Here is a 24745-nt window from a genome sequence, read left to right as displayed (position 1 = left end):
ATTTGAAGTGCAATGTCAATTTCTGATTAAAAGGATTTCTAATGTGGTCAAACAGCTGAGCTTTATAAGAGTCTTTAGGTATCATGTTCCATTTAGTATGATTTCATTAAATCGCTACATGGCTGACATTTTCTACTATATACAGCTGGACATAGCATTTTCTCCGATTTGTTATTAAGTTATAGTAACAAATGGGGAATCAACAAGGTAATTAAATAGGACTATAGGCAGATGTGTGCACCAGTGTTGTAGCGATGTGGGACAATTTCAGACCAACTGCTAAGATAATAGAGTAAAATGCATTATAGACTTAGTACTGCACATATATTTGCAAAACATATGTGCGGGACATTAAATGGTCACAAACAACATGGATGATATATGCGTCAAGTTGCAATTTGTTTATTTGAAAGATTTTGCATACACAAAAGATTTGTCCAGTTATTGTGATTTACACTTGAGAGGCTTCATGTTTGGCTTGGCTCCATTTCACAAATCCAGTATTTTAAATGCTCAAGACAGTTTCCATTAAACCATGCTCCCCTAGTATCAGCAAAGTGATAAAAAGCAGCACAGTTCCCACTCTGATGTCCCATAATGGAAGGCTGCCCTCTTTTCCAGTAGCTTGAGAAGATATAAATACAAATAATTCAGGGAACAATGTAGTTCCACAAATGAATAGTAAGAGTTAACAGTCTGTGAGATGCTTACCTTGTTTCCACAGTCACATTGTTAACCCAAACCCATGTTCCCGGTATCACAACATCAGTGAGGCCAATCCAAAATCCGTTCTGCCACCACAAACCAATGCCTCCTGAAGTTGTCGCGTAATCAGTTATGAGATGCTGAAAGAAAGCAGACACAGGAGCTGGACAATGTTCTCTCATACACAATACTAAACAGAGCCATGAAAAATGTACTTGATGGAACTTTAAAACCAGGAGACATTAAGTTAGTATTTTTTATTCCTGAGAAAATGACATACAATTTGTTTTACTTCAGTGATGGAAACTCACCTGCTTAACTAAGTTATCGATCACAAGGAGGTCGCCCCCTTGACTTATACAGTGTGCTCTGCTTTCCGGCCAGTTCTTTTTGGAGTCGGACACATGGTGAGAAAAGTAATAGCAGGATGATTTAAGAAGCCTCCATCCTTGACGGCATCTGCCACAAGATTCCTCTGCGTCAAACAAATAACATTACTTGTCATATACACTTTTTTACTTTCTCTAAAAATGATTACATTTTACAGGACTGCTTGGTTGGAATTCTGTCTTACCTACGGTAGTTTTATCAGACTGCAGATTTGTCTTCTCTGTCTGTAGGATCTCCATCTGTCCTTGAAGCCGGTCAGTGGCGGTTACCATCTGCTTTAGTTGCAGCTTTAGTTGCTGATGGTTGGCGCGCTGTGTCACTAATTGTGCCTGGGCCTCCAGTTTAGCTCTGATGATACCACTGTTGTTGCGGAGATGGTTTATCTCTACGATGAAGGGTAAAATAGCTGAATGAGGAACCTGAAGGTTCTCACCTTTGGAACCTGAGGCATAGAAATGTGTAATAACAGAGAGAAAGAGAAACTGTAGCAACACTGGTATGTGTGAACAACTGTGTTACTGACTGCTTAAGGAGGTCAATGGGAAATTCTGATGTTCATTTTTCTCAATTTTGTGACATTTTACAGATCAAAATATAAGTAAATTAATAGACAAAGCATTTGACAGACTAATTTATCATATTGATATTATAAAAATATTATTAGTTACAGCCCTATAGTATCGTTTCCTCGTAATGTATTACAATAGGGCTGAATCCAATCCATAGACTGTATCAAATATGGACACAGTCTCGTGTCATCACCCTTATTTCTGAAGAGCTCTTGTGAAGCTGTGTGGGTACTGGCTCTGTCCGTCACCATCTTGGCAGCCACAATACTGCATAATTCTCGGCTCAATAAAAAAATGGGCAAAGAGGTGGATTATGGGTGGAGCAGAGATGTGAGGGTGACGCTGCAGATTAGACAGTTATCAGCCAGCGACCTGGTAAAGCACCCACCTGTCACTCAAAGCAGCCATTCCCTTAATTATGCATAACTTTAAGCCTTCATATTATTTAGATCAGTGAATCATATAACGAATTCAGCCGTGCACGGTTGTCATAAACGGGTAAATTAGCTGGACAAATGCGTTTTCATTCCAGGATGTAAATGTACTTATTATTGCTTTACATTTGGCTATTTTAACCTAATACAGCGTATTTACCGCTAAAATACTTACAGTAAACCCCAATGACAACAGCAGTTATCAGCAGAACAGCATTCAGCAGGCCCAGGCTGAGGATAACCCGTCGGTGGTGTGGAAACATAGATCCACCTCCCTCTGTACACAGACCATAAGTTCCTCAAAGGTAAACTCTTAATATCATATTTACTTTTTAAGTTAGAGCCAGAAAAATTAAATTAATAACAATATCATGGTGACCTTCTAATAGGTTACACATAAATTCATGGACATGATCCTGAAGTTAAAATCATCCGTTTTTGAGTTTTAAAACCATAGCATGTATCTGAAGATTATATTAAACAGTTTCATACATCTAAAATCTAAGTCAAGGAATGAACTAAACTTACAGTGTGCCATTTTGAGAGAGAATAGAAGTAGGACATTGATCAGAAACTGTAGAAGATTTTATATTTTAGTTTTTTGTGTTAGTTGTACCTTGTCCAAATGTTTGATGGAGAAATCCTGCATGTCCATCTGAGATCTTGAAATCTTGAGCAATCTTCTGTTCAAAGGACAATTCCTCTCCTACTTTTGACTGTGACTGTGAGTTCTCCATTCTGGTGCAAATGGTGCCTATTGATCTGTTTGTCTCCTGCTTATACCAGTGATAAGGCGTGTGTGTGTGTGTGTGTGTGTGTGTGTGTGTGTGTGTGTGTGTGTGTGTGCGTGTGTGCGTGTGTGTGTGTGTGTGTGTGTGTGTGTGTGTGTGTGTGTGTGTGTGTGTGTCCTACTTCAGAACTGCAAGGATGTGTTGCACTGAGGCACAGTGCTTTGAGCTAAAGTTTAATCTTTGCATGCTAACAAGCTCAGCGATCACCATGACAATGCTAACATTTTGATGTTTGGCAGATAATCTTTATGATGTGTTAGTGTGATAACATTTGCTGCTAGCACTTAATACATAGTCTAGCCTGCCTCGTATGTCTTGCACCATCAAATGTGATCACCATCTGGTGGTGAGTTGGGTCAGATTGGGTAAAGGGCTGCCAGACAGATCTGGTAATGTGTAGTGAGGGTGAAGGTATGGGTAAGGTACTGTGTGTGTGTGTGTGTGTGTGTGTGTGTGTGTGTGTGTGTGTGTGTGTGTGTGTGTGTGTGTGTGTGTGTGTGTGTGTGTGTGTGTGTGTGTGTGTGTGTGTGTGTGTGTGTGTGTGTGTGTGTGTGTGACTGAATTCTCTGCAGGCTTAATTTGAGCTGACAAAGTTATAGATAAGGTGCGCTCAATAAATGAATGTCACTAAAATTCCAACCGTATCATCAGCTTTGCTGGCGAAACTGAGCTTATATCAACACACAGAGTAAGAAAATTTAATTTACATACAACACACTTGTACAAATAGAAACAGGATAATAGGTATTAAATGAACGTATTAACGTGATATATAACCATATATAAGTGCGGAGGTTGTGCCCCGTTTACAACCCCTTTGCAAAACATGTATTAGTTAGTTTAAGTGTGGGGGGAAAACTATTTTTGAATTTCTCGCACTGAAGTTCAAACTAAAATACAAATATTGAAATACCCACGTTGTGGTGCAAGATTGTACATTTTTAACTGACCCTAAATAATAGACATCTATATTTGTTGTCCAGGGTAATGTCCATTTCCCGGATCTGATAAATGTGAGGTCCTCTCCAAAGAGTGTCATTGGAAAAGATAAAGGTGCATGTGAGCTACTGCTCTTAGCTAAGGAAGGTCATGACCTACTGATGTAAATGTGTTAGCGACTGACATGTAACCTGGGGGCACCAATAGCCCGGTTGCTCAGTTTTACAGGAACAGCAAACTACCTCTATTGATGTATTGATATTAATCGAATTAATTAAATGTATGGTCTATATGCACTTATACTGCCATCTACTGGTAGAAAGGGTAAACACATTTACTCTGCGTCTCCTCATACAAACTCTGCTCTGCGTTTACTCAAGAAACAGCCCAATATGGTGGAAAAATAGAGCGCTAACAGCAACAACTCTGCACACAAAAAATTACTTTGATTATTACTTGCCTACAGTCCTTCTATTGCCTGGCTTTTATTTTGACAGACTCGTACTTCCGGGTCGCCGGCCTCGCGTTGCGTATGTCTTAAAAAGAAAAAAACAAAAGAAGGATTTGCAAAAAAACAAATCGACTTGTTATTTGAGTTCAGTTGTCTCGTTTTGGTTTACTGCGGTGGCAGAGCTATCTTCTTGCTAACTTAAGCGCTAGCCAAGTCGAGCCGAGCAGATTTAGTGCCACGACCGGAAGTACGCTCTGTTGGCCTTCAGCGTAAAATACACAACAGCGCTTTCGGAGCCATGACCTTTATTCTGAAACTTCAAAAAGTGGACTTAATGTCCTTGTTTGTGTTGTGTTACGCTTGACGCCGTCGAACTATTTACTCGTATTTCGGTACGTTGTATTTGTCTTTTATTCTTCTTCTTACGTTGTGTGTTTGTGTTGAGTGGCTTGTAAGGCATCTGGTAACTTAGTACGAACACTTTGACAAGTCTCCTTATAAGTCTCAACAGGAAACATGGCAGACGTGTGTACGCGTTTGTAGGAGTCTTTCCGAAAGAGTTGTCGCTGGGCCTGCTCGGGTTATTTACATCACTGCCGCTGGCGGACCATTCCCGATACAGACATGTCACTGGGGGACTATGAAAGACATTTCGATTCGCTAAACTCAGATTTGGACGGCGGGTCGGTGGTCAGTGAGCGATCCGCGTCGGGCACATATAATGGCGAGGAGGAGAAACTGCATTACATTCCGATCCGGATCCTCGGGAGGGGGGCGTTTGGAGAAGCGACCTTGTATCGAAGAACAGAGGTAAGTTGGATTTATGGTCCCAGCGGTATGCTTTCTTCTGCAGTGCAATAACATCTTCCCTTCATGACAACGTCTTTATGTACATTTACCTCACCAACAGGGCAATAGAAATATATGTCCTATGCAAGCTTACACGAGCATCACAACTGGGACAGGCATGGTGTTTGCAGTCAGAAATGAGACTTAACTAGATGTGTCAGACGTGTCTTGTTAACAGGCTACATGATTTACTGTCTAGGATGTGCCTGTCTGGCTCTCTGCGCCTCTGTTTCCATAACCCCGTGAGACATTCCTGAGGGAGAAGTAGATGAGTTACTTTCCCATGACTTGCTCTTTATCCTGTACTCCAGTTGGGAAGATATATGAGGATTTACAGCTCTTCCAACATGCATTGTGAACCAATTATATTTTACTTTCCTTCCACTTTCTATTCTGTGAATAATAATAATAATAATAATAATAATAAGTGCTGTAGACAAAATTTCGACCCATGCAGGAACAAACCTGGACACTATTATTGTTGTTTTTATTATTATTGAAGGACATTGTCCCCTGTGGCTTATAGGACAACTCTTTGGTGGTGTGGAAGGAAGTGGAGCTGAATTCCCTCTCTGAAAAGGAGCGCAGAGATGTCATGAATGAAATAAGCATCCTCTCCATCCTGGAGCACAACAACATCATAGCCTACTTCAATCACTTCTTGGATAAAAACACCTTGCTCATTGAGTTGGAGTATTGTAATGGTAAGTACATATTTATCACACTCTGAAGATTTGATTGAGATGAGTTTGTCTGTGACTGAATGCTGAATGCCCTTATCGTCACAGGAGGAAACCTGTATGATAAAATCAACCAACAGAATGGGAAACTTTTCAGTGAAGAGGTACAAGTGCACCAATGCAGGGCATGTGTTTTACACAAACAGACTGTTCTCTATTATATCTTCTCCTTTAACTTGTTTCTTTAGGTGGTCATTTGGTACCTGTACCAAATAGCCTCAGCTGTGTCCCACATTCACAAGGCTGGCATCCTACACAGGTAAGTTATCCAGGACATCTTCACCTCAATGGGGACATCCGCAGGAGTTTTTTTTAAATTTATTTTGATTGTAACTGTTTTTTTTCGTAATGCAACCATCCATTTTTGTCTTTCAGGGATATCAAAACTCTGAACATTTTTCTGACCAAGACTGACCTCATCAAGCTGGGTGACTATGGCCTTGCAAAGAAGCTAGACTCTGGGTGTTCAATGGCAGAGACTGTACGTTGTGACTTCCCCCAATATATTTTACCAGACTGACTATGATTTTATCAATATTAATGGCTTTTTCATTTTCACTCATTTTCTTCTTCTGTAAATGCAGTGTGTGGGAACTCCATATTACATGTCACCTGAATTGTGCCAGGGAGCAAAGTACAACTTAAAATCAGACATCTGGGCCTTAGGTTGTGTCATTTTTGAAGTCTTGGCTCTTACGAGGACATTCGATGCAACGGTTGGTCTTTTAACTTGCTAGAAATCATTTTAATTATTTGATTTATTTTAAAAATGTGATCTCCCGCTCTAGAATAAACACATTGTGCTGCTTGTGTCCACCAGAACCCTCTAAACCTCTGTGTGAAAATAGTTCAGGGCAACTGGACCATGGGAGTGAACTCGGATGTGTATTCATCCGCATTGATCAAACTGGTCTACGAGTGCCTCAGTCAAGTAAGTGATGAAAATAACGAGACGAGTTAGATGGTTATGAAACAAATGAGTGCCAGAGGTCACACTGTGTGCTTCTGTGAGGGTTGTTCAGATTCTTGTGATCTTTTTGTGTTGAAGGACCCCACAAAGAGGCCGACATCTGATGAGATTCTGGACCAGCCACTCCTCTCCTGCTGTAAACAGTAAGTTGGTTAGAAGGGATAAAGAGTGTTACAATTAGGAAAAATATTTAGAGCACTCATGACAACTCACTGACATCTTCGTTCTTGAACAGGGAGCTTGAAGAGCGAGTCGCCCTGCTGAATTCAGCAATGAAAAGGCCAAAGTAGGTTGTTGACAGTTGTTTCATATTTTCCATTTTTAAAGCCTGTCTATAGTCCCTGAAGTAATATGTTGTGGTATTTGACTCACTTGATGTCTTGGGTGCACCACAGGCTGAGTACAGTGACTGACACCCCTGTTGCTGTGGTGACCACACGCTCAAGGGAGGTGTACTTCTGGGGTGGAGGAAAGTTCACCCCCCAGAAAATGGACACTTTTAAAGGAGGCAGCATTGCCCAACATGTGTGCGCAGGAGAGAGTCACTTTGCAGTGGTGACAGTGGAAAAGGAGCTGTATACCTGGGCAGTGAGTATTCACCACTTACCATCATTCTGGGAGAGATGCTCTGGATGGAGTTGTTCCTGTGCGTCACTACAAGGAGCTCTCTCAAACTTCTCTTCAGAATGTCCAAGGTGGAGCCAAGATGGTGGGCCAGCTAGGTCAGGGAGACCAGGCCTCGTACCGGCAGCCGAGGAAGGTGGAGACGCTACAGGGGAAGGCCATCCGCCAGGTGGCATGTGGGGCGGACTTCACTGCCTGTGTCACCGGTTAGTGACAAAATCTTCCTTTTTTAAAAAAAAAATACATTTTTCCCCAGAAAGATGCATTTTGACCGCTCTGCTGCTGCTTTTGCAGATGAGGACCAGATGTACATGTTTGGGTCAGACTATTATGGCTGCATTGGAGTGGAGGGAGAGCTCGGCATGGAGATTTTGAAACCAGTGCTTTTGGAGTTCTTCGAGGAGCGGCCGGTCCGTCAGGTTTCCTGTGGAGACAACCATGTGGTGGTTATGACGCAGAGTGGGGACATCTACTCCTGGGGCTGCGGAGAGTACGGTACATGGAGTTGCTGTATTTACTGTGGTATTCAGCTGTGTAAGCTGTTATAGCTGTAGCCAGCAGGTGGAGATAGTGGTCTTTTAAAAAATACAGTCAAAATAAGCATTCTCAGGATAATTTACTCTATTTTCATTATGCAGGGCGTCTCGGCCTGGAATGTGAGGACGACTTTTCTTCTCCGATGCAAGTAAGATTTTCTTTCCTGTTCTGGCATACTCTTGACTTGCGCAGGACTCAGTAAAATATAAGTGTTTTTAGCAATGTTGTCCCATTTGTAGCAATCAAAAGTACTGTCTGTTGACTGGTTTTCCCAGGTGGAGCTCCCTAAAGGTGCTGCCATCTCCTCAGTGTCATGTGCCAGTGATGGGACCTTCTTTTTAACAGAGACTGGCAAAGTCCTAGCATGTGGAAACAATGAGTTCAACAAGCTTGGTCTGAACCAGGGAATCTCTGGTCTGAAAAACCACCCTGGAGAGGTACTGGGCTATACATACAAGACTGTAGTCATCAAGGTTTTATGGGATGCAGCTATGTTTATGTTTGGTTCCTTTTTCTGTTTCCACGCCAGGGTTCTCAGGGGATCCCGTACATCACTACACTTACTTTGGTGAAGCAGCTGTCGAGGTTTAAGATTCAGGTCATAGCCCCAGGGAAGAATCACACAGCTGCCATTGATGGTACCGTGTAAAGAGGCCGATTTACTTTTAATGGAAGTGTCATTTTTCAGCATTTCATAGAAACATAATTATACATGATTTGTCACTTTGCAGAACGTGGTCGTCTGATCACCTTTGGGTGCAACAAGTACGGGCAGCTGGGTGTGAAGGACTTTAAGAAACACCAGGGTGTCCAACTCCTTGTCGGACCCTTTGGAGGCAAGACAGTGACCAAAGTGTCTTGTGGGGACGGCTTCACCATTGCAGCCACTAACGGTAAGAACACACCTCGTCCTGTAGTGCTTATTTTCTAATAATATCTATATTGTTTCAGCTTTATGTCAGAGTGTATTTATTTCCAGAAGCCCCTGACCGTGGGTCCTGTGGATACATAATTACCTGTTTTTGTATCTCTTGCAGACAATCACATATTTGCATGGGGAAACGCAGGAAACGGGCGACTTGGGATGCCAGCTGATAAGGGATTTGGTTCAGAGGTGTGCCCTGCCATGCCAAGGCCAATCTTTGGTTCCCTCCACCATGTACCGGACCTCTCTTGCTGCGGTTGGCACACCATTATCATAATGGGTGAGTAATCGCAACCAGACACTTGCTCAGTGGACTTGTGCAAGCAGCCAGCTGTCTAATATGTTTTCTCCTTTTCAGAGAAAGTGCTCAACTCTAAGACGATACGCTCTAACAGCAGTGGACTATCAGTTGGTAGTGGTACATACTTTTCTTTGATCACTAATTTGTGTATTGATTCATTTTCTTTACTTAAGGTATACATCCATATGTACTCCTGAAAGTCTACATTGTGTATGTGTGACAATGTATTCATGTCTGTGTGTATATATGTAGGACTAGGCCAGGAGGCATCGACATCTACCGTGGATCTGGACATAGATCCTGGTTCAGAGACGGAGGGTCGTGACAGGGGTCTTGGTGGTACAAGGGAGGATAATACAGAGGAGTGCTTCTTGAAGAGTCCGATGACGTCACTGACCAGTCAGACCGGGGACAGCTCCTGCCCTTTCTGGCTTAAAAAGGTTTGTTATCATGAAAGCACCGAGGAATAAAAAAAAGGTTTGTTTGAATGGGAAAAAAAAACATCTGAATGGAGACTGTGTTCTAATTCAGAGATATTTTCATCCAACAGGAGCTTGAGAATGCAGAGTTTATCCCAATACCAGATGACATATCCATTCCTGACCAGCTCTCTTCCATCTCCGAGAGCGTCACTGTGCCTTATGAGGATTTGAAAGCGCTAACAGCGGCGGCAGAAGCAGTCGGCACTAAGAAAGACCTAGCGGTAATACCAAAAAACAATTCCTTTCACTTATCTATACATGAGTTATGTACTCCAAATATTTATTTTTTAGAGTTTCACAGTCCTGATGTTCATACTGTGTAATACTGCATTTTAAAAACGTATTTTCTATTACACTATTTTTCAGACTAAACGGATGAGCTGTGATAAAGTCAATGGACTGGAGGAGGTTGATGTCTGCAAAAAAGGAGAAAAGGGCGTATGCTGCAAAGCAAGTTGTGAGGTCACACAGGTAAGAAATCTGCACTCTGCACTGCAAATTATGACCTAATCATTACACACTGTTGCCACAGTATTTGACAAAAGAGCTTATTTTACAGCTGCGAGAGATGGTCGCTAATCAAGATTTGAGGATCCAGATGCTCGAGAGGCAGGTAAGAAATGTTTCCCAAGAGTCACCTGTCCGCCTCAGTGCTGAGTGTGATCTTTGTGCATGAGTAACAGCATGCGTTCCTGTCGCCTCTAGGTCAACGAGCAGCAAAAGGAGAACGAAAGGCTCTGGGCAGCGATCAATTGTTCAGCGCAAAGGGAAGCAGGATGTGACAATAACGGAAACCATCCCTCTGATGCCCGAATGCCCGGGGATGGAGGAGAAAGGGGAGGCGCATTCACAAACCATGTGGGCCGATCTACAGGGGCCAGTGTGTGACTTCAACCTGCAGATGTCTTGATTGTGGGAGAAGTGTGAATAGCACATATTAAGTCAAACAAGCTGGTTAGATGGAGATCGGAGGCTTGGTTGGACATGCGGTAAAGGCTGCACCCTCGTGCCACTCACAGAGGTCACATGCCGTGCACACGTTTGATAAAACGCTGAAATGCATTATTACAATCTGTGACATGTGTAATACTGCGTAATACCTTGCACACTCTCATATGCACACCTGTGTTCACCTGTGTGCAGTAATCTAGCTTGTTTCTCCACAGACTGAAATGTTGGCTGGATTCAACATGAAGCACTTGGCACCCGTGAGAGAAATCAAAGTGATCGAAGTGTTATTCTGTAACGTGAATGTTAAGTTCATGTTTTGGTGATATTGTTAACTTTAAGGGATGTCACCAGTGAGGCTTCGGTCCTTAGTGCCTCATGCATTAGTATTTATCAAATAACACATAAGACCAACTAATGCGTTAAAGATTAAGGTTTCTTCTTGTCAATCGTTGAGAGATGAGCTGCCAGGATGTCAGTCGATTGATCAGGACTCATGTTGGCGTCTTCTTTCAATTTGAAACCATAACGTTTTATTATAAATCACTTTATTTTTTAATTATTTGGATTACATTTGATATTCTTAAAAATTTAAAGTACCAAATAAAAAAATTGCTTTTAACACAGTTTTTCCACATTTATGAGAAACGCTATTATGAACGTATTCTAAATATCTCATGCAAATATATACTTTTTTACATGTGCATGTGTTATTATCATATGAAAGTATTTGTGTGAAACACGAAACTACTGATTTCATTTTTTTTAACAGCTGCTTAGTTAGTTACTTTTTCTACTGCTTTCTTTAACTCTTGAATTTGTGATGGGGAAGCACACACCAGTATTCTTTGTGACTTATGAACAGTTTTCTTTGAATGTGAAAGCATTTATGATAGAGCTGAACAATTGTATCTGTCGTTGGTACTTTCTGAAAAGTTCTTTGATGTTGTTTTACCGTATTTGTCATAATCTGTGAAAACAAATATGTAGTTGCATCTTTTGGCTATGTTTTTATGTGTTACAACAAATGTGTGTGAAAAAACCTTTGCTTCCAAGCTGCTGTTAAATACAGTCAGAGTGCCTTAGTAAGATATTGAAACCAAAATTGTGCAAATATGAAAATGCCATGTTGACGGCATCTAAAAAATATTGTTTACTTTTTTGTCAGCAGTTAAGCAAACATTGTGGAGATGTTGTATGTTGTATAAACACTTCTCACAGAGTCGTGCTGTGTTTTTTGTTTTTTTGCTTTGTGTAAAAGCCATAAATAAAACCGTTGTCTTTTGTCAATCGTCAATATTTTCCACAATAGATAAAATAACCTACAGCTATTTCTATTCGGTGATTTTAATATGTGCTAGTCTTGTAAGATACAAAAAAAAATCATCTTAGACAGTTTTAAGTCACATGGAATGTATGACAACAATGTAGACAAGACATTTCAGAGACTACTGACTAATGAGATGGTGGTCTTGATCAGCTGTGGATTTCTTGTTCAAACGGTTCAGCGCCAACATTTCCATGTCAGTTCTGATCCCCTCACTTGGACCATTTTGGCTGTGAGGTTCCACCTGGGAGTCGGCCTTCGTGCAGATTCCTTGTAGTTATCTGGTTCGGTCTTTGGTTCTTTTTCTTTGAAACCTGAATAAAAACAGAAATGGTAAATGCTTAAAAACAATACTCCATCGGCGTATAAGTGGTCAAAATGTAACCCTCTGTTTTTAAAAGATAGGGCGGCCCGTTTAAAGAGGCCAACGTATTACCTCTGGACTCTTGCTGTGGGTTTTCCAGAACTCTTCTACGGCAGATCCCTTGGTCCTGTTCAGGTAGGCGTTGAAGACTCCACGATTGGAATGTTTCACTTTTTCACAGATTTGGACATGCTTCTGTAATCTTTCGCTTGCAAACTTTCTGTTGCACATTTTGCAAGGAAGGAGCTGGAGGTTGACATCTGCGCTGTCTTCCTGTCTCAGCTCTCCCAGCTCTGGTCTGCTGGAATGTGAGGGATGAGAGACTGGTGGGAGCATTGGTCCCACTGGCAGTTTTCTTCCTTCTGTTGCAGCTTCATAAGAAGCTTTCTGCTGTCTCATGTGAGGCACATCTTGTTCATATGCAGAAATGAACATCTCCTTGTGTGTTCCTCCCCTGTATTTGTTTTCTCTCTCCCACCCTTTATCGAGCATCAAGGCTGAGTTTTGATGTCTTTCTTTTGCTTTCACTGTTCCATCCTGTGACTTCACACCTGTCTCTCCCCAAATACCATTTTTTTCATCCCTTTCTTTTCTTCTGGTATGCTCCTTCACTTTTCCCCACCGTGGTTTGTTCAGCTCCCCGCTCACTTCTTGCTCAGGAACTGGGATCTGGTGAATTGCTCTATGATCTTTTTTGTGTAACAGTGCAACTTCTGTTTCCATTCTTTTTCCCCTGGGTCTTTCTTCTTGATATTGTGCCTTCATATGTTGTTTAACATCCTCCTGTCCTCTTTCTTGCATCTTCATTTCTCTTCTTCCTGGTTCTCTCCTCTGCTGCTCAGCCAGCCTGGATGTTGTCTGAGTTTTTTCCCTATCTGCTTGTCCCCAGTTGTGTCTATGCTCCTCACTCTTTTGGGCTTGAAGTGCAGCAGTGTCTCTTTGGATTTTTTGTCTTATTTTTTCCTCTACGCTCCACAGTTTATCCTGTAGAATGAGCTCTTTTGCATGAATTGCTCTGGCCATCTGCAGTTCTCCACTGGTCTGTGTGCTGTCTGAGTTGATCCTTGTATCTTGGGCTCCATTTGTCTTTCTGGTGCCATTTGAATGGTGTTCTTCGGTCAACAAATGACTTTTGGGTTGTTTTGTAATAGTACCTTTTTCTAAATCATGTGAATCAAATGTGTCTTGTTTCTTGGGATGGAGAGATCTTCTGTGACTAACAGGCTTATTTGGAAATGGACGGTTTACTCCATCTGCTCTACCAGGTACAACACCATGTTGTGCTTGAGTATAGACATTGCCGTTTATTTTTCCTGCTATGTTGTGCTGCCCTACAGGACTGTGTCTTCTTCCTGTGTGTGTGCTCATGACTTCAGCTGATGCCTTTGAGGTTGTTTTGTTGTGAAAGACACCTGAGCCCTCCACACCAGCTGCTGAGGGTTTTTTCCCCCCTATAATTTATAAGAAGAAAAAAACAGCAAAAAAGTAAGTTTCGAAGAGGGAAACGGTAAGGGAAAATGCTGTGCATCTGCAGTGTATGACTATATGTGTAATGGTAAAGCAAATACAGGTCCTTAGATTGAACTTGACAATATATTTAGTGGACCTTGAGTGGAGGTTTAGTATGTTTTAAAGTCAAGAGTGAACCGTCAAGCTCAAAAAGTCTATGAAGATTACGAATATATATATATATATATATATATATATATATATATATATATATATATATATATATATATATATATATATATATATATAGACACACACACACACACACACACACACACACACACACACACACACACACACACACACACACACACACACATTTAAAAGGCAAACAGTTAGAAACCTTTGCAAAAAAAATACTTAAACATTGCTCACATGGCATTTCTTGTAGAACATTTCCAATATTAAGGTAAATATAAGAAAATAGCGAGCTTCTGTATAATGGGTGCTCTCTCCGGCATGTGTAGAATCTTAAACATGTAACTCACCTTTTGAATGTCGTCTGAATTACAACTATCTGTGACAAATAAATCTACTCGACAATAGACACAATCATTTTGCGACTCATCTTCTCCAAACATTCGTTGCCTAGAAACCAAACGTCTCGGGTGCTCTCTGTCACTTCCGGAAGTTGAGACCCGGATGTTTTAAAACAAGATTTTTTTTGGAGCTGGATCTGATCTCACTGTGTCCTTACGCTACTCAGGTGACTTATAGGACACGCAGCTTTCCTGTATTCATACAACACGAATAATACGCGAAGTGTGTTGGTTATCCAGGTTGTAAATCATTTGAGCATAGCTACATAATGGCATACATTATGGTAGCATAGCTAGTAGTACCCGCGATGCATGATGGTTACCGAACTTTAAAACACAGCACTATAGCTACTGTCGCGTTTCTCCTTTTCCAGGTGCACGATGAGCAACGGAGATCTCATTTCAGTGGATTATGAAATTTTTGGCAGAGTGCAAGGCGTATTTTTTCGGAAATACACTCAAGTGAGTCTGACAGTGATATAAAGTGAGCCTACACGTGGACAATGTTTATGTCAAGAGTCATTATTTAGCTTTTCATTGAGCTGTCATGGACTACTGGTGGAGTTTACTGAGGTAAAAATTGAAGAAGGATTTTAATGTAATGAACTGGACCTTGAGTTTCTATATGTAGGTCAGGAAAATTGTGTGCTATTTTGAAATTAAAGCATGTACACGGTGAAAACTTAAACTACAAGTATGAATCTAAACATGTCTCCTTGAACAAAAATGTTTAATTTCTTTGAGTTGGAAAATAATAAGCAAATTATTTTTTGCACTTTATATAATTCTTAGAGATCAAGTCGTAGTGTTCACAACCCATCACGTGCAATTTATCCAAATAATATTCCCTTGACAATCTTACTCTCCATCAGTACCCTACATCTGCCTTTTTATAAACCTCTGTGTTTCCTTTTCCAGGCAGAGGGGAGGAAGCTAGGCCTGGTGGGATGGGTCCGAAACACAGACGCAGGAACTGTTCAGGGGCAGCTACAAGGCCCACGCAGCCGGGTGAAAGAAATGCAAGAATGGCTGAAATCCACCGGGAGCCCCAAGTCACACATATCCAAGGCCGAGTTCAAGAACGAGAAAACGGTCGATAGCCTGGAACACTCATCTTTTAACGTAGTAAAATAAATTCACCATAGATTTTCCTTGTAATATTAACTTTGAAGCAAATGTTTTATTTATTTAGTTAATTTTATTAGTTGGACTGCAGCTCAAGTAAGGAAAGTGTTTATGTGTTACCTTATTATATATATATATATATATATATATATATATATATATATATATATATATATATATATATATATATATATATATATATATTAACATAATAGTCTAATAAAATTCAAACTCCTTCCAGCCTGCATTACGTTGTTGAATTTCATTGTCACAACCGTAATAAGGGAATATTTAATGAGGTGACGACATTTTTTTTTACAGACACTGTTAACAAACTGTACATCTGTTTGAAGGGGGCAGTTGCAAACAAATCAGAATCAATCAGACATCCTGGTTAGCAAACCGGCCATTTGGTATGGCCTTGAAATCTGTCACCACTGCATTCATTGGCCTCCACAAAGACAGACTGAAGAAGTCTGAGGGGAGCCTAATGAATGAACGCTGCTGCCCTCGTTTGGAAAGAACTGATTCTGCAGGTGCTTGTGGAGAATATAATAACAATAATAATAATAATAATAATAATAATAATAATAATAATAATAATAATAATAATACAATATTTCGGAAGAAAGTCACTGATGATCTGAAGAGGCAGACGAATATGATGGAATTGGATATTGACTTGTATGTCGGAGAGAAAGTGGTACATATAGACAACATATAACATATATAATCTAAAATAAATCTAACTAAGCCGGTTGAAACGACTTTGAATGGGCTGTTGGTCCTTCACACCAGCAGATGGCGCTGTTAATTGGGCTGTCGGCTGCTACGGTCTGCTCTCGATGTTACACGTTGACTGTAAACAGCGCCTGAGGTTGAGTTTAGCATGGGCTTCGACAGTTGGAGTTTTTATTTATTTATTACAGGCAGTTTTATCCCGAATTTTAAACCGTTTTGCAATCAGAAAGTTGTCGTTGGAACCATGTTTGGAACTCATTTAACTGACGACCAGTGGTCGTTAGCTCGAAACGGGCCATCCTAAGCCAGTTGACTAATTGTATTGACTTTACTCTGCAGTCGGTCGGGACAAGTGAGCCACCTGCATTATATTAACGCCATGATTAAGTGTTTGCCTGAGGAAGTGCAGGGGAAACTTCGCTCCGGGGTCGCTATTCCCTCCCTTCAGCAGTGCATAGAGGAGCTCATCCTCAACAGCATTGATGCCGAGGCCACCTGCGTGGGGGTGAGGGTGGACATGGAGGCCTTCAAAGTGCAGGTGGTCGACAACGGTGCTGGAATAAAGGCTGAGGATATGGAGTGTGTGGGAAACAGATACCACACAAGCAAATGCAGCACTGTGGAAGACCTGGACAACCTCAGGTGGTATGGGTTCAGAGGAGAAGCCCTGGCAAGCGTCATCTCACTAGCCACACTAGTTGAAATCTCCACCAGGACCAGATTATCAGTGAAAACTCACGTCAAAATCTTCAAGGATGGCAAGGGCGTTGATGTGTTTGAAGCAGAGACTGCTCGACCCTCGTCGGGGACGACTGTTGTCATTTGTAACTTTCTCCATAACATGCCAGTGCGGAGGAAGAGGATGGATGCTGTGCTGGAGGGCGAGAGGGTCAGACACAGGGTGGAGGCCATTTCACTGATGCATCCCTCCGTGTCTTTCACCCTGAAGAATGACTGCACAGGAGCCATGACGGTACAGCTTCCTAAAGCAAGGAGCACTTACCACAGGTTTGTGCAGATACACAGCCTCGGGCGAGCACAGAAACTTGGAGAAATCAGCCACACTCATGGCCAGTTTGAAGTGATCGGTTACATTGGCAGAGAAGGCCACTACAATAACAGCTTGCAGTTCCTGTATGTGAATGACAGACTGCTCCTGAAAACACGGATACACAAGCTCCTGAACCTTCTCCTCCGCAGACTGAGCAGTTCAAATCAGAAAAACGACAGTCCAGACGGGCAGTCTGCTATCAGGAGTCCAAAGCACAAACGAAGCCAAGAACTGCATGCAGTGTACATCATCAATATCAAATGCCTTTTCTCAGAGTATGACATATGTCTGGAGCCTGCCAAAACTCTAATAGAGTTCAAAGATTGGGATGAGATTTTGCTATGCATAGAAGAAGCAGTGAAAGCTTTCCTGAGCAAGGAGAATTTGGTGGCTGTGCTTTCTCAAGATGACTTGGACTATGTTACTCACAATACAGATCAAGAGGGACAAAACACAGGCAATGGTGGCCAAGCAGCTGCCAGAACTATGTCACTAGATTGTACTTTTGGAATGAAACTGGCATCTAATCCTGTTTATCGAAAGCGCAAAGATGACTGTGTACACAAGGACAGTGTTGGTCAGGAGTGTGGTCCGATGGAGGGCAGGGAAGAGGCTGAAAAACAGGGGAAGCAAAAGATTATAGCAAATGAGTTGGAAAAAATAAATAGTGTACAAAAGATAAACAAAGAATCTAGATGTGAACCACTGTGTGATTTGGCTAGACTTGAAGCGCCGTCTGATAGTGACATTACTGTAGAAGAGGAGCCAACCTTTAGTGACGCTGGGGAAGACACTCAAGTCTTATGTCTGTTGAATCCACTAGAAAGTGAAAAACTAGAACCCTCAAAAGAAAAAGAGATACCATTGAACACAACTACTTCAGCCAGCAGAGAAGCTCCACAAGATAGCATCTGTCAACAAATTCAACCTGCTTTAAACAGTATTGAGCAAAAACCTGACTGCAGTGTGAGACAACATGAATTTACTTCAATAAGTAACAGAAAGATCAGCCTGTCTGATCCATACATTCATGTAAATCTGCAAACTCAGGACTGGTCCCAAATCAACAGGTCGATATTTCAGCAACAAGTTTTAGAGCGGAAATATGAAGAGAGATCCGTTGCATCAAAACGCAAAATCTCACTGTGTGCCGGCCACGACAGAATCTGTCAAAAACCATCCATCGACATAATTCCCTCAAAGATACACAAAATTTCAACTTGTCAAAAGTTGTCTTTACGTAAGGAGCCTGGATCCCTTGAGAAATTCAGAAGACTATGTGGTCAAGCTGATGAACTGAAATTACCCTCTCAAGCGACTCATCAAGAGAATAATACCACACATCCTCAGACGGACAGCTTTGTTCTGAATTCCCAGAATGTGTCTGTTTGCCAGAAAAACCAGCAAGATGGTGTTGATACAGAAAAAGAAGAGACATGGAGTGGTCTCTCAGTATTCACCAAGTTTAAACCGGTGCAGAATGAAGGCAAAATATCTTTGGCAGCGAAAGTTTTTCGTTTAAAACAACACAGCAGAGACAATTCAAGCGTATTACCACACTTGTCCAGGACTAGCTCAGGCGACAGTACCTGTCTCCGTCGTGGTAATGATGGCAGCCAAGACGGCAATAACAACAACAGTCACCACGGCGCGGCACCGGATCCTGAGTCAGCCCACGGCGGCTGTGAAAGTCCTCCACGGACTGAGAGGGAAGAGGATGCAGCATCGGGGGATTGGCTTCATCACTACGACACATCTGTGGGAAAGATGAGTTACATCAACAAAGTGACTGGGCTCAGCCGATACGATGATCCAGCAACTGAAGAAACGTATGCACGCTGCACATCTGATGTGACCAATATGGCAGTTAGTGTCATCTCTGAAAGGGGTGAGTTAGCAGCTTCTCAGCAGGTTACGTCATCATGGAACTAGTACTCAACATTAACAAAGAATACCTCCACTGTCACTGTTGTTTCTTGAACTGTAGGGATGGAAAACAGATGTTACCCATTTCAGGTGGATCTAGTATTGCCCTTCCTGCCTAAATCCAGGACAGAGAGAGTTATTAGTTCAGGGCTTGATGACGGAGGTACCCCACAAACAGACAGAGAGACAGATCAGATTGTAGATTGTATTCTGCCTTACACACACACACCTGCACACACCTACACGTATACAAAAGAAATATTGACTTGTTTGTGTTCATGTCTTATATTGTTTGTCTTATCAGATGTCAATGTTGAAAAGTCCAACTCACTGAAGTCGTTGTACTCAAAGTGGAATAATCCTGTGTTTGTCTGCCCTCCTACGGTAAACAAAACTTTTGTTAGCTTTGTAAGAATTTAAATCATTTTCTACTTGTTCAAATTTCAATTGACTGTTTAGTGATCCATTTTGAACTGCACTGTGCCTTCAGGTTGGTGTGGACGTATCAAGTGGGCAAGCTGATGGACTGGCTGTCAAGATCCACAACATCCTGTTTCCGTACCGCTTTTCTAAGGCCATGATTCACTCAATGAAGGCAAATTTCTCTTTTTGGTTTCTTTATAATGCTTCATCCATTCAAACTTCATTGATGCTATGAAGTAATTTATTTTTATTTTCCTCCTAGGTTATTCATCAGGTGGATAAAAAGTTTCTTGCATGTCTTATCAATACAAGAGATGAGGAGTCTGCAGCACTAACTGAAGGTATAGACGGGACTTTACTGGTTGTCATTTGTTGTTTCATCAGCATCTCATGCTCTTTACGTTGAAACCTCAGGAAACCTTCTGGTGCTGGTAGATCAACACGCTGCACACGAGAGAGTTCGACTTGAAAATCTACTCGCAGGTAATCAAACAAAACAAATGCACAGAATTACTATTGAGAAGAAAATGTGCAATTAACAAAGCTGTTTAGGATCTTGATGTGGTACCACAGTCATTAATGTATGTCCTGTCATAGATTCTTATGAGGATGACCCAGAGGCTCCTGGGGAGAGACGTCTGTGTTCATCAACCATATTGCCACCTCTCCAGATCAGTGTAACAGAGGAAGAGCAAAGGCTACTTAGGTGTGTTTTACTGTGCTTTACATTACTACAAGCAAATGAGAATACCTGTAAAACCAGAACACTTACTGAAATGCAAAGTTTGAGAATCTCAATTTGTTCAGTTGGTATGCCTGAAGGGCTGTTCAAATACTTGAAACATATCGCGAGTGTTACTATCTCATAAGTGTTGTATTTACAACAACCAAATTGAAGGATGGCAGCAGTAAAGATGACTAAAGTGTGTGTGCAGTGACGCAGCCTCAGTTCACCCCTGTCTTAACCCAGAAGGAACGTTGGTGCACTTTTGGCTTAAATGTCTCTAATGAGGATGCAGTCTGTATTAATAGTAGGGTGTACATCCTCAAATCCCTAACTTTAAGCTCTCAAAGTTAAATACAAAGGTTGTGTTTTGTTCACTGTATATTTCTTGTAATTGGAGCAATGTCAGACAATCACGTAGGTTTCCAGCCAGAAGAATGAGTCATTTCTTCAGCAAGCACTTTGCCTGAATTGGACAAGGAAGTTATGGATCTGTAACTGCGGCAATCTGCCGACACAGTCACTCAAATTACATTTTCATAACCAAAATGAACGCTCGCCTGTGGCTCAGCTGTAAATGTTTTAAACCAACTTTCACCACGGCTGTGTTCTGTTGTATTTTTGTCAGACTGCATCCCACAGCTTTTAAAGATCAAACTCTTTCTGTTTACTTCCCTGTCTATACTGAATTATAATTGACCCTAACCCTGGCACATTTGTTTTCTGTATTGCTAATAGACTTTTCCTCTGAAAGGTCTTGTGAAGCACATTTGCGGAGTTTGGGTCTGGAAGTGAAGTTCTCACAGGCAGCGAATCCACAAGCTTTAGTGGGAAAGGTACCAGTGTGCTTCATGGAAAAGGAGAGTAATGAGCTGAGGCGGGGGAGACCATCAGTTATCAAGCCTATTGTTAAGGTGAGACTTATGAAACCTCTGTATTAACACCATCTATTGCGTCACTCATTTAGCCAAGTGATCATCTCACAGTTCTTATTTTGTCTTTAAATCTCACATCAGGAGTATCTTCAAGAGCAGATTGAGGTAAGCTTGGAATGATTTTCTAGTCCCTGAACGTGTTTGTTTGGAGAAAGTATAACATTGACTCAATAAAGGGTAACATGCCTCATTCTTATAATTTTTTCTCAGTTGCTCCGCTTAACTGGTAGAGTAAGAGGAGCGCTGCCTCTCACTGTGCTGAAGGTGCTCGCCTCACTAGCATGCCATGGTAAATTTACATTATTTCGCTCCATCCTCCAGTTTACTTTTTGTGCATTAATGATTCAATAAATTACAGTTTCCCACTGAAATCTTAATAAAATCCCTTTAATAAATGTATGCATTGAACAGGTGCTATCAAATTCAATGACAGCCTGAGTAGAGATGAATGCTGCAGCCTGGTGGCATCACTGTCCTCCTGTCAGTTGCCCTTCCAGTGTGCCCATGGCCGTCCATCCATCGCTCCATTAGTAGACACCCTCCATTTGGACAAAGACGAGAAGGTACTCGAATGGACTAGCACATTTAAACTGTGCACTAAATATACTATTTAAGGCTTTTTACAATGCGTTGGTGACTAAGTCTTTTTGTCTCCTGCAGGAATTACAGAAACCCAATCTCCAAAAGCTGAGAAGAATGTATAAAGCGTGGGAACTATATGGAAATAGATGAGTGGGTGTGTATTTACTGTCAACTGAATTATTTGTAACTCCTCAAAATTCTCTTATTAAATGGCTTAAATAGTTAAATCCCCCCACCCTCCAAAGCCCTGTAAACAAAGCCTCTTGTTTGTAAATTTACAGGAAGACTTTTTATATAAACAACATATTTAACACAAATGGCAAATAAATACATAAGTTGTACACAAACAGTATTTAAAGGAATTGCTCATTTGCTAATATTATTTTTAAACTGAATTAAACAACAACTTGATTGACATTCCCTTGACTACCCAGTGAAAAAAAAGCATGATTTAGGAAAACAAGGATTATGATGTTACCAAAACAAGCCAACACCAGTTTGATATTTCATGGATGACAAAAATATCCGTTGTGTTTTTTCATTAAATGAACCCTTCAACAATGCATCGGCGAAATGTGCTGCATTATTACAAACGCAGCAAAAGGCACATTGGAGCGGCCTTGTATTTGTTCCAAGACTTTCAGTCCCTGAGGCGTATTTACTCAATCAACTTCTTGGTCTTGAAGAATCGTCTCAAATAGAAGATCTGCCACGTGGCCGATGCAAGAAAACAGCAGACGGATATGACGCTGAAGAGCTGCATTCGCATATTGGTGGAATCTGTACAAGAAAGGAATTTGGAGTTAAATAGTCAGAACTTTTTCTTTTTGTATCACTTCAACTTGATAGTTGTGACCAAAAGAGACACATTTAACAGTGTAGCTGCAATTTTCTGCCCAAGTGGTGATTTACATTTACAGTAAACATATTGCTCTATTAATTTACTATTTGTTTGTCGCATCTCTTTCCATCGTTTCCTCAGGTAGGTAAAGTCATCTGCAATGGACTGTGAGAGGTGCTCAAGGTGCTTTAGCTTCGCCTCAAGGGGGGTCAGTTTCTCCAATTTTTCAATCTGACAAAGAGGTTGCAAAATGCATGTTGCACCATCATACATTAAATTATCAGTCGTAGTTTGGATTGATATTAATATTTCATGTGCTAGTATGAAAATGACCCCTTACCTCTTTGTTGTTCTTGGCTTCCACACCATGCTTCAGGTTCAGTATGACCAGTTGGTCAGGGACCTTCCCAGTGCCTAATGACAAGCATTACCACCATATTTCTGTTATTTGACAGGATTTAGCATGACTTCACACCCCAGTTATGCATTTGATTGGCCTCCTTATGAGTTTTTTGTTTGCAATTATTATCACTAATAATGAACTGAGAAAAGATGGTATTTCTTTCAACAATTTCAAACTACAATTTTTTTTTTTTCCAAAACCTCACTCACCCATTGGAGATATGCTGCTGAAGCACACTTCAATAGGTTCGTCGTCTTGTGTTATGAATGACAATTTCCCTTTCGTGGCGTTCTTCTTGATGTACAACATCTCCGACGAAAAATCTGTAATCTGAGGAAAAGGTGAACAGAGGAGTTCAACTAGATCTCTCAATTATCAACTCAGTGGGTCTTCTCAAGTCTTTGGAGTAGAGCTGGATGATAAATCAATATTATATTGGTTACCTGATCTTTAATAGACATATTACAAAGAATGGCACAACGTTGTTAACATGTTATTAACCGGTTCTTTCAGAATTACATTTGTTTAATTGCCACTACCTTTTTGATTATTCGCATTACACATGTTTTTCTGTTTAAAAAATATTTCTGACAATATCTAAACTTATTTTGAAGAATGAATATTCATTGCAGTATATATTTCAGTAGTATTTTTTTTTTTTACATGAAAACAAAGAACAACTTGATTGAATCAAGAAAACGCCAAGATAAAAGAGTAAGAAAGTTTGCCATATGGTACACGGTACCTTCAAAGTAGTCAGAGTTGTTGGATGTTGGCTCACTTCGTATTCGCCGGAAACGAGCACGTCTGTGCGGATGTTTTCTCGCAGACATTTCATCGAGTTGACCGGCAGGTAGAATGTGATAGAAAGCACCGGGTCCAAAGGGACCGCGAGCAGCAGGAACACGCCGAGTGGAGACATGCTGCCCGTCCCTGATTGCGACGAGAGCGGAGGAGGCTGCCGCTCCTGTCAGATGCGGCCCCGCCCCCCTCGCTCCTCTCCCTTCAGTTCCGGGTTGCGTCACGTGACTTCTCCGCCCCCACATGTGCAGCCTCTCCCCCTTCACCGCCTCCGCCTCAAGTAAACAATTCAGCGTCATTTCATTATGTCTGCCGGCAGCGTTTTGATTCTTCGGAAAGGCCGCCTCTTAAAGTGCTGAGTTCATCTAAATGTATGTCAGACGGTTAACGTCACAAGTCAAAAAAAAGAAAAACATGCAAAAGCCTATATGTCATGTATATTAAATGGTGAGAGGACATGTGGTTAATGTAAACTCGTCAACATACTATACTTTGGAAATGGTCAAAAGAAATACGTCACGTTGACCTTGCAATTAAATGAGCTTTTACGTTATTAGATATGTTGTCCGGCCATGTACGTAAAGCCTCGCTTAAGTGTCTTTTAGCCTTGAATACATGATTGCACCAGGACATGAAGTTGTCATCGCCCAGGAAATTGTTAGCCTTCATATATGTATTTATAAATAGACTCACGTTTCTCACCCCACATTGCATTCAGATGAAGCCCATATTTGTGAATAGGAGTGAAAACAGCTGTATGGCTTCCGTACAGTGACGAAGTTTTTACCATATCGAAGAA

General features: G+C 41.2%; 6 protein-coding genes across 10 annotated transcripts; 3 read left to right on the top strand and 3 right to left on the bottom strand.

Moving 5' to 3' along the window:
* Nucleotides 1–467: 467 nt before the first annotated feature.
* On the bottom strand, nt 468–2978 carry LOC137788201 (CD209 antigen-like). Its single transcript, XM_068581057.1, has 6 exons — nt 2715–2978; nt 2274–2375; nt 1280–1537; nt 1017–1180; nt 712–845; nt 468–624 (listed from the first exon to the last, which is right to left on the bottom strand). The coding sequence occupies exons 1-6, from the start codon at nt 2833–2835 to the stop codon at nt 468–470; spliced, it is 936 nt and encodes a 311-aa protein (XP_068437158.1). The 5' UTR covers nt 2836–2978.
* A 1637-nt stretch (nt 2979–4615) lies between these two features.
* Nucleotides 4616–11879, top strand: LOC137787690 (serine/threonine-protein kinase Nek9). 2 transcript variants are annotated; one of them, XM_068580377.1, is made up of 23 exons: nt 4616–5089; nt 5655–5832; nt 5917–5972; nt 6057–6127; nt 6244–6349; nt 6453–6584; nt 6689–6799; nt 6917–6981; nt 7074–7124; nt 7234–7426; nt 7524–7668; nt 7757–7957; nt 8101–8147; nt 8275–8436; nt 8529–8637; nt 8731–8892; nt 9037–9204; nt 9283–9336; nt 9478–9665; nt 9776–9928; nt 10074–10178; nt 10267–10320; nt 10413–11879. In XM_068580377.1, exons 1-23 carry the CDS (start codon nt 4904–4906, stop codon nt 10593–10595), a joined length of 2880 nt encoding a protein of 959 aa, XP_068436478.1. In that variant the 5' UTR covers nt 4616–4903; the 3' UTR covers nt 10596–11879. The 2 variants fall into 2 exon arrangements, with proteins under 2 accessions (XP_068436478.1, XP_068436477.1); XM_068580376.1 differs by having other exon boundaries at nt 9283–9342.
* Nucleotides 11880–11986: 107 nt separating this feature from the next.
* On the bottom strand, nt 11987–14439 carry LOC137787691 (zinc finger C2HC domain-containing protein 1C-like). The gene is made up of 3 exons (XM_068580378.1): nt 14344–14439; nt 12419–13797; nt 11987–12296 (listed from the first exon to the last, which is right to left on the bottom strand). The coding sequence occupies exons 2-3, from the start codon at nt 13712–13714 to the stop codon at nt 12195–12197; spliced, it is 1398 nt and encodes a 465-aa protein (XP_068436479.1). The 5' UTR covers nt 13715–13797; nt 14344–14439; the 3' UTR covers nt 11987–12194.
* A 29-nt stretch (nt 14440–14468) lies between these two features.
* On the top strand, nt 14469–15538 carry acyp1 (acylphosphatase 1, erythrocyte (common) type). 2 transcript variants are annotated; one of them, XM_068580757.1, is made up of 3 exons: nt 14469–14561; nt 14769–14856; nt 15313–15538. In XM_068580757.1, the coding sequence occupies exons 2-3, from the start codon at nt 14776–14778 to the stop codon at nt 15526–15528; spliced, it is 297 nt and encodes a 98-aa protein (XP_068436858.1). In that variant the 5' UTR covers nt 14469–14561; nt 14769–14775; the 3' UTR covers nt 15529–15538. The 2 variants fall into 2 exon arrangements, with proteins under 2 accessions (XP_068436858.1, XP_068436859.1); XM_068580758.1 differs by having other exon boundaries at nt 14548–14634.
* An 869-nt stretch (nt 15539–16407) lies between these two features.
* mlh3 (mutL homolog 3 (E. coli)) lies at nt 16408–22774 on the top strand. Of its 3 annotated transcripts, XM_068580747.1 has the most exons (12): nt 16408–19199; nt 19299–19400; nt 19542–19621; nt 19728–19832; nt 19923–20001; nt 20075–20143; nt 20258–20366; nt 21139–21298; nt 21401–21424; nt 21530–21608; nt 21731–21882; nt 21980–22773. In XM_068580747.1, the coding sequence occupies exons 1-12, from the start codon at nt 16640–16642 to the stop codon at nt 22049–22051; spliced, it is 3591 nt and encodes a 1196-aa protein (XP_068436848.1). In that variant the 5' UTR covers nt 16408–16639; the 3' UTR covers nt 22052–22773. The 3 variants fall into 3 exon arrangements, with proteins under 3 accessions (XP_068436848.1, XP_068436849.1, XP_068436850.1); XM_068580748.1 differs by lacking the exon at nt 19299–19400 and having other exon boundaries at nt 21980–22774; XM_068580749.1 differs by lacking the exons at nt 21401–21424; nt 21530–21608; nt 21731–21882; nt 21980–22773 and having other exon boundaries at nt 21123–21258.
* On the bottom strand, nt 21711–24067 carry LOC137787970 (transmembrane emp24 domain-containing protein 10-like). The gene is made up of 5 exons (XM_068580750.1): nt 23891–24067; nt 23355–23475; nt 23083–23156; nt 22847–22973; nt 21711–22681 (listed from the first exon to the last, which is right to left on the bottom strand). Exons 1-5 carry the CDS (start codon nt 24065–24067, stop codon nt 22560–22562), a joined length of 621 nt encoding a protein of 206 aa, XP_068436851.1. The 3' UTR covers nt 21711–22559.
* Between the last annotated feature and the right edge of the window lie 678 nt (nt 24068–24745).

The sequence above is a fragment of the Clinocottus analis genome, unplaced genomic scaffold, assembly GCF_023055335.1.
Source record: "Clinocottus analis isolate CAN_PGR_092001 unplaced genomic scaffold, fCliAna1.0.p SCAF_17, whole genome shotgun sequence".
Lineage (NCBI taxonomy): Eukaryota > Metazoa > Chordata > Actinopteri > Perciformes > Cottidae > Clinocottus > Clinocottus analis.
This window is presented reverse-complemented; position numbering and strand designations above follow the sequence as displayed.